Source organism: Bubalus bubalis, chromosome 12 (assembly GCF_019923935.1).
Source record: "Bubalus bubalis isolate 160015118507 breed Murrah chromosome 12, NDDB_SH_1, whole genome shotgun sequence".
NCBI lineage: Eukaryota > Metazoa > Chordata > Mammalia > Artiodactyla > Bovidae > Bubalus > Bubalus bubalis.
In genome coordinates this window covers 46,060,443-46,074,549 of record NC_059168.1, presented here as the reverse complement: position 1 = coordinate 46,074,549, position 14,107 = coordinate 46,060,443, and the positions used below count along the sequence as shown (strand labels likewise).

The following is a 14,107-nucleotide window of genomic DNA, read 5'->3' as shown; positions in this document are numbered from 1 at the left end:
CTTGAGAACCCCATGAACAGTATGAAAAGGCAAAATGATAGGATACTGAAAGAGGAACTCCCCAGGTCCATAGATGCCCAATATGCTACTGGAGATCAGTGGAGAAATAACTCCAGAAAGAATGAAGGGATGGAGCCAAAGCAAAAAGAATACCCAGCTGTGGATGTGACTGGTGATAGAAGCAAGGTCCGATGCTGTAAAGAGCAATATTGCATAGGAACCTGGAATGTCAGGTCCATGAATCAAGGCAAATTGGAAGTGGTCAAACAAGAGATGGCAAGAGTGAATGTCGACATTCTAGGAATCAGCGAACTGAAATGGACTGGAATGGGTGAATTTAACTCAGATGATCATTATATCTACTATTGCGGGCAGGAATCCCTCAGAAGAAATGGAGTGGCCATCATGGTCAACAAAAGAGTCCAAAATGCAGTACTTGGATGCAATCTCAAAAACGACAGAATGATCTCTATTCGTTTCCAAGGCAAACCATTCAATATCACAGTAATCCAAGTCTATACCCCAACCAGTAATGCTGAAGAAGCTGAAGTTGAACGGTTCTATGAAGACCTACAAGACCTTTTAGAACTAACACCCAAAAAAGATGTCCTTTTCATCATAGGGGACTGGAATGCAAAAGTAGGAAGTTAAGAAACACCTGGAGTAACAGGCAAATATAGCCTTGGAGTACAGAATGAAGCAGGGCAAAGACTAATAGAGTTTTGCCAAGAAAATGCACTGGTCATAACAAACACCCTCTTCCAACAACACAAGAGAAGACTCTATACATGGACATCACCAGATGGTCAACACGAAATCAGATTGATTATATTCTTTGCAGCCAAAGATGGAGAAGCTCTATACAGTCAGCAAAAACAAGACCAGGAGCTGACTGTGGCTCAGACCATGAACTCCTTATTGCCAAATTCAGACTTAAATTGAAGAAAGTAGGGAAAACCACTAGACCATTCAGGTATGACCTAAATCAAATCCCTTATGATTATACAGTGAAAGTGAGAAATAGATTTAAGGGCCTAGATCTGATAGAGTGCCTGATGAACTATGGAATGAGGTTCGTGACATTGTACAGGAGACAGGGATCAAGACCATCCCCATGGAAAAGAAGTGCAAAAAAGCAAAATGGCTGTCTGGGGAGGCCTTACAAATAGCTGTGAAAAGAAGAGAAGCCAAAAGCAAAGGAGAAAAGGAAAGATATAAACATCTGAATGCAGAGTTCCAAAGAAGAGCAAGAAGAGATAAGAAAGCCTTCTTCAGCAATCAATGCAAAGAAATAGAGGAAAACAACAGAATGGGAAAGACTAGGGATCTCATCAAGAAAATCAGAGATACCAAAGGAACATTTCATGCAAAGATGGGCTCGATAAAGGACAGAAATGGTATGGACCTAACAGAAGCAGAAGATATTAAGAAGAGATGGTAAGAATACACAGAAGAACTGTATAAAAAAGATCTTCATGACCCAGATAATCACGATGGTGTGATCACTGACCTAGAGCTAGACATCCTGGAATGTGAAATCCAGTGGGCCTTAGAAAGCATCACTACGAACAAAGCTAGTGGAGGTGATGGCATTCCAGTTGAGCTATTTCAAATCCTGAAAGATGATGCTGTGAAAGTGCTGCACTCAATATGTCAGCAAATTTGGAACACTCAGCAGTGGCCACAGGACTGGAAAAGGTCAGTTTTCATTCCAATCCCAAAGAAAGGCAATGCCAAAGAATGCTCAAACTACCGCACAATTGCATTCATCTCACACGCTAGTAAAGTAATGCTCAAAATTCTCCAAGCCAGGCTTCAGCAATATGTGAACCATGAACTTCCTGATGTTCAAGCTGGTTTTAGAAAAGGCAGAGGAACCAGAGATCAAATTGCAACATCCACTGGATCATGGAAAAAGCAAGAGCATTCCAGAAAAACATCTATTTCTGCTTTATTGACTATACCAAAGCCTTTGACTGTGTGGATCACAATAAACTGTGGAAAATTCTGAAAGAGATGGGAATCCCAGACCACCTGATCTGCCTCTTGAGAAATTTGTATGCAGGTCAGGAAGCAACAGTTAGAACTGGACATGGAACAACAGACTGATTCCAAATAGGAAAAGGAGTTCATCAAGGCTGTATATTGTCACCCTGTTTATTTAACTTATATGCAGAGTACATCATGAGAAACGCTGGGCTGGAAGAAGCACAAGCTGGAATCAAGATTGCTGGGAGAAATATCAATAACCTCAGATATGCTGATGACACCACCCTTATGGCAGAAAGTGAAGAGGAACTCAAAAGCCTCTTGATGAAAGTGAAAGTGGAGAGTGAAAAAGTTGGCTTAAAGCTCAACATTCAGAAAATGAAGATCATGGCATCTGGTCCCATCATTTCATGGGAAATAGATGGGGAAACAGTGGAAACAGTGTCAGACTTTATTTTTCTGGGCTCCAAAATCACTGCAGATGGTGACTGCAGCCATGAAATTAAAAGACGCTTACTCCTTGGAAGGAAGGTTATGACCAACCTAGATAGCATATTCAAAAGCAGAGACATTACTTTGCCAACAAAGGTTCATCTAGTCAAGGCTATGGTTTTTCCTGTGGTCATGTATGGATGTGAGAGTTGGACTGTGAAGAAGGCTGAACGCCGAAGAATTGATGCTTTTGAACTGTGGGATTTCTTTGGAAGGAATGATGCTAAAGCTGAAACTCCAGTACTTTGGCCACCTCATGCAAAGAGCTGACTCATTAGAAAAGACTCTGATGCTGGGAGGGATTGGGGGCAAGAGGAGAAGGGGATGACAGAGGATGAGATGGCTGGATGGCATCACTGACTCGATGGATGTGAGTCTGAGTGAACTCCAGGAGTTGGTGATGGACAGGGAGGCCTGGCATGCTCCGATTCATGGGGTTGCAAAGGGTCGGACACGACTGAGCGACTGATCTGATCTGAAGGCGTTCCTAGTTAGATAGGGAAGGTGGATTTTTAAAAATAAGACAGCATAACAAGTAGAGACATGGCAAAGTATGAAAGGAGCAGCTAAGAGGGGTGACAAGACTTGCTCTGGAGACTGAGGGTCAACTTGTATGATGTTTGAATCAGGCCTAAAGGGATGAGCAAGAGTTCCCCACACAAAGAAAAGGAGAGAGTAGCCTAGATAGATGGACCAGTATGAACACAGGCATGGAGGATAAAAGAATGAATGGGGCCAAGAGAAAACTTTCAGGTTTGCAGAAGTCACCAGTCAAAACACAAAAACAACCCAGGGGGAAAAAAAGGAATTGTAATCTCAGACAAAGAGATAATTTGCCTAACATATAGAGTTCCCACAAAACAGTAGAAAAAAGCAATCATGAAAATCCATCAAAACAATAGGCAGAAATTTAATAAAACAGTATATTAATAGGTTGTCCTCTGAAAAGGAAATACCATTTAATCTTGGACAAAGTAAAAGATGCTCCGTATTACTTAGAATAAAGTTGAATTAACAGCACTTTGAGATTACACTCTTCTATCAGATTAGCAAATACCAAAAGTTTAACATCACACCCCGTTGGGAAGACTGGGGAAACGCTCACTCCTGAACATTACAGTGCATGTATGAGGAGAATAAATGGGTTCAACTCCTACAGAGGAAAATTTGATAGTATTTATGAAGATTACAAATACACATCCACCTATAGCCCAGCAATTTCACTTTTGGGGGTTTATCCTACAAATGGACATACAGTCATGTGCATTAATGATCAAAATGATTCATTGTGCATCACTTGTAACAGCAAAAGATGAGCAACAACTCAAGTTTCTATCAAAGAAGACTGGCTAAATGAATTGCGAGACATTTGTAGAATGAATTATGGGACATTCATAGAATGAATTATGGGAATCCTCTCCAAGATATTGTGAAAACCAAAAAAGAACAAGAGGCAGTGTTTATAGTGTGCTAGCTTTTATGTGGGCTTCCCTAAAAGCTCAGTCATTAAAGAGTCTGCCTGCAATGCAGGAGACCTGAGTTCAATTCCTGGGTCGGGAAGATCCCCTGGAGAAGAAATGGCAACCCACTCCATTATTCTTGCCTGAAGAATCCCATGGACAGAGGAGCCTGGCAGGCTACAGTCTATGGGGTCACAAGAGTCAGCCACGACTGAGCAACTAAGAACACAGCTTTATGTAACAAAAGGCAGGAAAAAAATATATAAGGCAATACTCTAATGATTAGGACATGGAACTCTGCTCAATGTTATGCGACAGCCTGGATGAGAGGGGAGTTTGGGGGAGAATGGATACATGTATATGTATGGCTGAGTCCCTTTGCTGTCCACCTGAAACTATCACAACGTTGTTAATCAGCTACACCCCAATACAAAATAAAAAGTTTAAAAAGAAATAAGGCGGTCCCTTCCAATGTCTTTTATCTGATTTTGAGAACTCCGGAAGATACATAACAAATTTAAAAAGTAGTCATGGTGCGGCGGCGGAGTCGCCATCGGCTGCAGCGGGAGACTTTGGCGCGATGTCTCACACCGTCTTGCTGGTACAGCCTACCAAGAGGCCAGAAGGCAGAACTTACGCTGACTATGAATCTGTGAATGAGTGTATGGAAGGTGTTTGTAAAATGTATGAAGAACATCTGAAGAGAATGAATCCCAACAGCCCCTCTATCACATATATCAGTCAGTTGTTTGATTTTATTGATGACCTGGCAGACCTCAGCTGCCTTGCTTACCGAGCTGATACCCAGACATACCAGCCTTATAACAAAGATTGGATTAAAGAGAAGATCTATGTGCTCCTTTGTCGACAGGCCCAACAGGCTGGGAAATAGTTGAGTTTGCAAGCATTAGGGGAACGGGGGTGGGCTTGAAACACAGGTGTGCGCAGTGTGCTGTAGTGGAAGTTTTATATTATAGTTATCCTGTTTCCATTTTGGTATACCCTAGCCAGAATTGAATGTATTAGATAAATCTGAAAACCCCTTTGCCCCCCCCCCCTTTTTTTTACTTAAACATTTTTATGATGATTTAGATGGAAGTTGGCTTTTGTCAGTTAACATTGGTTCCAGTCCCTCAAACTGTTCATACCTGCTTTATAACATCCACTGTACTAATCCTCCTTCAAGTTGGGGTGGGGAGTGGAGGCGCAGTTTAGTTACGTCCTCAAGATAAAGTCTTGGTGAAAAACAAATAAATGTTCTTTAGTTAAAATAAAATAAAATAAAAAGTACATGAGGGGCTGGGGAATAAGATACAAGGGGATAAGGGTGGGAGCAGGACATTTCTTTCAATACTTTTTATATTGTTTGATTTTTGAATCATGTGAATATATTAACTACTCAAATAAAATAGTCTTAGTTTTTAAAGCCTTCTATCAAAACAAAAAAGGGAGAAATGGCATATGACTTAGTTGGGGAAAAACAATGTGCCGGTCCTCAGTGGCTCGCTCCCAACACCCTCTCCTCCTTCTTCACAGTTCTCCAAGCCAGGGCAGAAGACGTGGATGGAACTAGACCCTGCAACCCAGCAAAGCCTCTCTCCCAGCTCAGTCTGCTTCCTAACTGCCGTGCAAAGGATGGGATGGCTGTCAGGAGCAGGCATCCAAGTGGTACCCATCCACAACACGGAATAGGACTCCTGGGAGGCAGGTGGCTGCCTTGGGGGAGAAAGCAGATGTGCCCTCTGGGAGCCCCAGCGGTGGTATTGTTCCATTTCCTTGGTTCGACTCCACCCACTACTCTCAGGCCCCACAGAGAGGATATGCCAGCAAGAAAACCAACAAACTGTGAAGGCGTCTCACTCATCTGTGTGTAGGTGCTCAGTCTCTTCAGTTGTGTCTGACTCTTTGCAACCCCATGGACTATAGCCCACCAGGCTCCTCTGTCCATGGGATTCTCCAGGCGAGAACACTGGAGTAGGTTGCCATGGCTTCTTCCAGGGGTCTTCCAGACCCAGGGATTGAACCCGAGTCTCCTGTGTCCCCTGCATTGCAGGCAGATTTTTTTAGTGCTTGAACTATTAGGGAAGCCCTGCAAATCATCTATGTGAGAGTAAATTGGTATAGCCATTTTGGAGAGAAAACTGATATGTTTAATTTATTTTTTTAATATTTATTTTCATATTTGTCTGTGCCAGGTCTTAGTTGCAGCATGCAGAATCTTCAAACTTTACTGTGGCATGCAGGATCTTTAGTTGTGGCACATAGACTCTAGTTTCCTGACCAGGGATCAAACCCGGATCTCCTACGTTAGGAGCATGGAGTCTCAGCCACTGGACCACCAGGGAAGTCCTGACAGTGCCTAATTTATTTTTAACATGACATACTGTTCCACTACTGGATGTCTTCCCTAAAGAAGCAAGTTTAAGGACTTTTACTTTAGAATTGTTTAGGAAAAAGTAAACTGGAAACAAGCTAAACATCCTTTGTTAGGAAAAACCTTAAATAAAACACAGCAAATTAAAAAGAAAATGAGAACACTGAAAGGAGAGAGATCCAGGTGAATCATTGTGTGCAAAAGTCAAACTGCAGAACTCTAAGCACAGAATGAGATCATTCATATAAAAGAAAAATAAACACTGCCCATCCAAAATGTATAATCTGGACTTCCCTGGTAGCCCAGTGGCTAAGACTCTGTGCTCCCAATGCAGGGGACCCAGGTTTGATTCCTGGTCAGGGAGCTAGATTCTACATGCCGCAACTAAAGATCCTGCATGCGGAAACTAAAAAAAAAAAAAAAAAAAAGATCCTGCATGCCACAGTGAAGATCAGAGGTCCAAAATCTTGGGTGCCACAACTAAGACCCAGCACAGCCAAGCAAATAAATAAATAAATTTTTTTGGAAAAAGAAGTAAAATGCATAACCATGCGATTCTAAGAGTATGGAAGGCAAAGAGCCCTAGAGAGTACAGACCAGGCTGAAAATAGTGGGATGGGGCTGGGAGGGGGTCGTCAAGAGGAACTTCAACTTTATTCATAATGTTTGAATTTTTTACAAGAGGAATATATTCATGAATTTTACATATATATATGTACTTACATTTTAATATTTTTATTAAGATATTGTATTTTAATTGTTTCAATTCCTGGACCTGAGACAAAGACTAAAATAGAGCCTCCAAGGGCTGTTCTATTCCTGGTTTGTGGACAAGTTATTTCCCAAAACCAGCTCTCCTCCTCTGCACTGAGGAGCCTTATCCTGGAAAAGAAAAGTGGCCTATTTCCTGTGTGTCTCATTCCATGCCTTCTTTTTTGTTTGCTGTTCTTAATTTTTTTTTGGAGTATAGTTGCATTACAATGTTGTGACAGTTTCTACTGTACAGCAATAGCCCCTTCCTTTTGGACTTTCTTCCCATTCAAGTCACCCAGATCACTGAGTAGAGCTCCCTGTGCTATACAGTATGTTCTCATCAGTTATCTATCTTATATATAGTATCAGTAGGGTATAAACGAGAATCCCAATCTCCCAATCCCCCTTGATGTCCATACCTTTGTTCTCTACATATGTGTCCCTGTTTCTGCTTTGCAAATAAGATCATCTATACCATTTTTCTAGATTCTACATGTATGTGTAAAAGATAGAAGCATCCCAGTATTCACAGCTGCATTATTTACAATAGCAAGGACAGGGAAGTAACCCAAGTGTCTATCAACAGATGAATGGCTAAAGACATGGTACATATATACAATGGAATGTTGCTCAACCATAAAAGGAACAAAATTGGAGACCTGGATGGACCCAGATAGAGCGTGTCATACACAGTGAAGTAAGTCATAAAGAGAAAAACAAATGAAAATAGTCTGTTGGAAAGGAAAGGGAAAGGCTCAGAGGGTTTGAGTGAGGAGAGCTGACACCCTCCCACCCACCATGAACTCAACCGGAAATACAACAGGAAGTAAGAAGTCTCTCCAATGAACTGGGAATTCAATTTGTCTGCCCCTCCAGCAGGTTGCACTCTCCACCACCACAGCTCCAACTATCTTTCAAGGAGATCCTATCCAGGTACTTGAAGAGTAGGGGGCCAGCGCTTGGGGATTTTGATTTGATCTACTGGATTCTGTGTCAAGCCAACATAGGGTTAGGGCGTGGCTCATCCCATAAGCTTGGCTTGCAGTAAGCAGGTGCGGGAAGGTAGATGATACAATGGTGGATGGGAGCATGTCTGGTCTGAAAGACAGGTTGGGGGTGGTGACTGTGCCAGCATCCCGGTCAGAGGGACAAGGATAAGACTGTGCCTTCGGGTAGACCTCCTCCCTACCCATTCCCTACTCCCTGGTACAACCTTGCTGAAGTACTCAGAACCATCTGGTTGAACTGGACACCGGGGTGAGGATGATCTAGAGAACTGGTGAGATGCCCGCCCAGGGGTGTGGGACCACAGTCAGAGCCTCCTCCCAATTCCTATCACATCCCACCCACATCCTGGCTCCTAAATGGGCAGTGTGGAAGCAAGCCAAGTGACGTCCATGGGAAGTCCAGAAGTACTGCTTTTCTTATTTGCAAAAGCATGACTGTTTGCTTACACCAGTAATCATGAAAATTCACATCCCTCTCTGAGAGCAGGTCATAAAACCATGAAATGCAGGATGTGGACAAGGAAAAGTAAGACTGGGAGGTGCAAGGAAGGTGCCACGGGCCTGGGACTCAGGACATCACTGCCTCTGAGAACAATTTCCCTTCTGGCAACTGGGGCAGCGAGAGACAGAGGGGCCCAGGTGGGCTGAGGCAGGAAGGGCCCTTTGGAAACCAAGGTGTGAGTTATGGTTGTTATTTGAGTCTGTTAAACTCAAACTTCGTCTTGAGTTTGCCCACAAGCTGTTTGAAAGGGCCAATGCTTCTCTTTCTCTCCAGCCCCTCACCTCCAGCCCCTGTGCCCCCATCCCACCAGCCCTCGGAGACAAAAGGTATGAAAACTTTCATCTGCCAGGGATCATACAGAAGTAACATGGGAAGTGAAGGTCACTCCAGCATCCTTCCCACCATTCAGGGGACTGTTGCCCTGGTGCTGTGTTGCCTGGACTGGTTGAACGATGCCGAGAGTGACAGCAGCTCGTGTCAGTGTGTCAGGTGAGGGCAGTGACAACACTTATCAAGTTCCGCCGCACAGTGATGAGAAGGCTCAAGTGGGGGCCTGCGGCCACTTTGACCTCTGGCTTCTTTTCTTTCTCTGTAATAATGGGGGTGGAGGGGAGGCTGGGTCATCGGCTCTAGCATCTACACCAGTGATAGGAAAATAGCAAAGCTTTCTTAGGATAGAGAATAAAGGCTGGATACAATCTTTCTTAGGATAGAAAATAAAGGGTGGGTGCAATGAGAGGTGCCATTTTATGGGAGGTGGCTTGAGCAGAGATGTAACAGGATGCCAATCTTGCAAAGATTTGGGGGGACAGCATACCAAGGGGAGAGAACTAAGGGGAGCTGTAAATCAGTTTGGCATGAATGAGGTGTAGAGGAGGAAAAAACTTTCCTCTACCATTCTAGGATCTTTTGAGCTGGTCTAGTAATGAAATTGACAAAAGACATCAGAAAGAGAAAGAAAAAGTCAAATTTAACTGCACACATCCAAGAACCTCAAAGGTATATAGCTCAAAGAAATGACCAAAGCGGGCAACTTTTATACCTGTAAGACAAAGAAAATTTGACAAAACAGAGGGAATTTTGCTTGGGACAGCAGACTATTGAAGTAACGAAGCTTATTTGTTTATACAACTTTCTTGGCCTTGAATTCCTTATCTCATATTCCCTATGTCTGACATCCTTCTGGTGTAGGTAGGGTAACTTTCTGTGATGGATGTATTTCTGGCATTCATGGGGACAGAGGAGGGTCAGAGCCTTCTTCTTACACTGTTTCCAAAGTAACTTTATTTCAAAAGAATCAGTACATTTAAGTGACATACTTGGAGGTGGCCTGCTTTGAATCCCATCAAAGTAAGGTCATATGACTGAAGCAGAAAGGGCAAAGGAGCGAGAGCTGGAGGATGTCCCCCGTGGCTCAGTAGTAAAGAATCTGCCTGCCAATGCAGGAGACACTGATTCGATCCCTGGTCCAGGAAGATCCTGCATGCCTCAGAGCCATCAAGCCCCTACTGCTCTACTGAGCCTGTGCTCCAGAGCCCAGGAACTGCAGCTACTGAGCCCACATGCCACAACCACTGAAGCCCACGTGCCCTAGAGCCCATGATCCACAACAAGCCCGCACACCACAACTAGAGAGTAGCCCCAGATGGCCACAACTAGAGAAAAGCCCTCGAGGCAATGATGACCCAGCACCATCAAAAATACATAAATAAATAAAATTCTAAAAATAAAAAGAGAGAGAGAGAGCTGGAGAGGAGGACAGGAAGGCAGGCCAGGGCCAGGTCTCTGTGTAAGGAGTTTGGACTTAGTGTATTACACAAAGCATCCTACACCCGGAAGGGATGACGTCATAGAGGCTTTATCACTCTTGCTGTCATGTGAAGAATGGACCCTGGGGACAGAGGAGAGGATGTTAAGAGTGGAAGCAGAAAGACAAGTTGGAAGGCTGTGGCAATGAACTACAGAGGAGATAATGTTACCCTGGACTAGGGTAAAAGCAGAGAAGGTGGGAAGGGATGTGTTCTGGCGTAGTGACTACAGAACTGGCGGATGGAGTAAATGTGGGAGGTGAGGGAAAGAGTGTAATCAAGGGGAACTCACAGATCTGAAAGCTGGTTAAGTGGGCAAATGGGGGTATCTAATGGAAATGGGGGAGATTTGGGATGGAACAAAGGGTATGTCGAGGGGAGGGGTGGTCCAGAAGTCTTGTTTTGTCCAAATTTCATTTGAGGAGTGAAAACTTCATTTCATATGAGACTTCTATGAGAATATAAAATGGGAATACTCCTTGAGATTCAGCTTCAGAAATAACTGGCATGTAAAGGTATGAAATGCCGGGGGTCTCGTGAGAATAGCTACTAAGAGTACGTAGCTATAAAAGAGAGAGTGGCCAAAGACCGAGCCAGAGGCACTACGTGGAGAGGTGGAAAGGGAGAAATGGAGCCTTCAAAGAGGGGTATTAACTACAATCCAGACAGGAGGCAAGATTCTATCTATTTACATTGCGTGAGGGAAAGATGAAAATGGTTAAGGTAAAAACTGCATAAGGATGCCATTTGAAAGATGTCCATGGGGCTTAGATACGAAATCAACTCACAGCTCAAAAGCTTGATTTGAAGGCTTCCCATTGAGGAGGAGGAAAGACTGAGGGAAGAGAAAAATCAGGAAAAGGAAGAGAATGACAGGAGAAAAATGATTAAAGGAGGGGTCCACCAAATCCAAGGATGCTGACAGGTTGAGTACATGAGGACCTGGCCACTGGATTCAGTGAGAAAGAGGTGGTGTGTGGCCATAACAAAAATGAGGATAAGACTTCTCTGGTGGCTCAGTGGTCAAGAAAACCCCTCCCAATGCAGGGGACTCAGGTTCGATCCCTGCTCCGGGAAGATACCTCACGCCAAGGAGCAGCTAAGCCCATGCACCACAACTACTGAGCCTGTGCTCTAGAGCTCAAGTACCACAACTGCTGAAGCCTGTGTGTCCTAGAGTCTGTGCTCTGCAACAAGAGAAGCCACAGCATGAGAACCTGCACACAGCAGTGAAGAGTAGCCCCCGTTCACAACTAGAGAAAACCTGCACGCAGCCAGAAGACCCAGTGCAACCATAGATAAATAAGTAAATAATTTTTTCTTTTATTTTAGAAAAAAGCAAGGACAAAGCTGAGGACATGGCAACCCACTCCTGTATTCTTGCCTGGAAAATTCCATGACAGAGGAACCTGGCAGTCTACAGTCCGTGGGGTCGCAAAGAGTTGGCCATGACTGAGTGACTGAGCACATCCAATAGAAGGCGAGCAAGTGAAGCCAGTGAGTAGGCAAGGCTCCTCTCAGTAGTTCTGCTGTGAAATAAAAGTGGGAGTGAGAAGGCCAGACAAATGCCAAGGTAGCTGGAGGGGGCTGTGGGGTCAAAAGAGGATTTTTATGTTTAAGGTAAGAACTGTTATAACACACAGGGAGGTTTATATGAGTCAGTCAGTAGAGGGGAGAGAGAAAGGAGAATCACAGGAGCCAAAACCTTCAGTAGCTCACAGGGGAGGTGATGCTTGGCACAGGTGTGCAGGGATATACATGGGTACAGCAGCAGGTAGATCAGTCATTCCTAGGATAGAAATATGGAGCAGCTCTTTCCTGCCTCCTGAATGAGACAGCTCAGAGTGCTCAGTGATGCCAGCTGTCAAGGTCCTTGTGGTCATTAGTCCTGCACAGTCTGGGTTCTCCTCTCCTGGTTCCCTAAGCAGGACTATTTCACTGCCTCACTCTTACTCTCAGATCCAGCAGACTGAGCTGCCCCGACTATGTATGTATGTTATAGTGGAGTCTCCTCTGCCAAGCCCCAAACACTACTGTGCTTTACGGTCAGCCTTTTGGGCTTCCCTGATGGCTCAGATAGTAAAGAATCTGACCACAATGCAGGAGGCCCAGGTTCGATCCCTGGGTCAGGAAGATCCCCTGGAGGAGGAAATGGCTACCTACTCTAGTATTCTTGCCTGAAAAATCCCATGGACAGAGGAGCCTGGCGGACTATGTTCCACAGGATCGAAAGAGTCAGACACGACTGAGTGACTAACGCTTTCACACTTTCACCTCCTTTAAGGTCGTACCAGGTTCTAGAAGGCCCTGAAAGTCATCTCCCCTTTATTCATTATTACATGACGACTGTCAACAGTGACTTTCACAGGCAGTAAATGCATGAGAATGCTGAAATGTTATGCGTATGAGTATTAAAGTTCCCATTAATCAATACAATGAGGACAGAATCTCAGTCATCAACGAACACTTGGCGAAAAATTCAGGTAGTAAAGAAAGTTGCAACTGATAAAGCAATGGGAGATATTAACTACAATCCAGACAACAGGCAAGATTCTATCTATACACAAGAGGTGGGGAAAAGATGAAAAGCGGTTAAGATAAAAATTGCCTACAAGACGTCCATGGGGCTTAGTTGTGAAATCAACTCACAGCTAAAAAGTCTGATCTGAAGGCTTGCCACTGACTCAGCAGCCTGACTCCAACACTAAGGGTTGACTGAGTGTGTTACATTGTGGTTTGCGTCAAGAATTATCCAAAAAGAGGTCACTAATGGGCTCAGATTTTCAAGCCAATGGTCCAAATCAAATTCCTAAATCTTTCACCCAGGAACCTCAGGGTCAGAATCTTTGACCTACACACCGTCTAAGACAGTTAATCTATGATCTGTGCCCCTCTGTTAAGTGGTTTAACAACACTGGGAAAGTACTTAAAGGAAAAGAAAAAAAGTGTAGAACTGATGATATAAACAAGATCCATTGTTTTGTCACCTTGGTATTAAGTTTAGAAATAAGTTTTTAAGATTTTCCTGGTAAACTGTCTTTGTTATTTAATGTGCCTGAAACCATTAAAAAATTGAAACATTAAAGAATTTGAAATATTAACTTTGCCATTCCAATTTGAAATGTGTAATTGATATTAGGTTACTGATTTTAATTTGAAGGATAGAAAATTTGATTATGTTTGTAAAAAGTGTTTAAATTTTTAGAGCCTGATTACTACTTTCTTTTTTCTTTTTCTTTTTTTGGAGTTATAGAAATTGCTTAGGTGTTTAGAAATACTTTACTCACTAGATTTCTAAATCTGCCCCTGGCAGGTTTTTGAAGTGTTTGAAAGAATCACTTACTAAATTTGTAGGTATAATAAATTTATAGCTTAAAATATTTAAGGAAAACACAATTTACTATGCTAAAATAAAAGCTAAATATTTAGTGAGATTTAATATTTTAAGCAGTGAAATAACTATCTATTAATTTAAAAAATGAGAGTGATTTTCTCATTGCTCTATCAAAAATTAGCCTTAAAATAGAATAGCAAGGTTTGTAATTTGAATTTATTAAGAAAAATCTTGGTTTTTAAATTTATAATGGGTATGCTGCTGCTAAGTTGCTTCAGTTGTGTCCGACTCTGTGCAACCCCACAGATGGCAGCCCACCAGGTTCCCCCATCCCTGGGATTCTCCAGGCAAGAACACTGGAGTGGGTTGCCATTTCCTTCTCCAATGC

At 43.1% G+C, this 14,107-nt stretch overlaps 1 protein-coding gene across 1 annotated transcript; it reads left to right on the top strand.

Moving 5' to 3' along the window:
• Positions 1-4,325: 4,325 nt before the first annotated feature.
• On the top strand, positions 4,326-5,212 carry LOC102414327 (enhancer of rudimentary homolog). The gene has a single exon (XM_044925969.2). It carries the CDS (start codon positions 4,522-4,524, stop codon positions 4,831-4,833), a length of 312 nt encoding a protein of 103 aa, XP_044781904.2. The 5' UTR covers positions 4,326-4,521; the 3' UTR covers positions 4,834-5,212.
• The last annotated feature ends 8,895 nt before the right edge of the window (positions 5,213-14,107 follow it).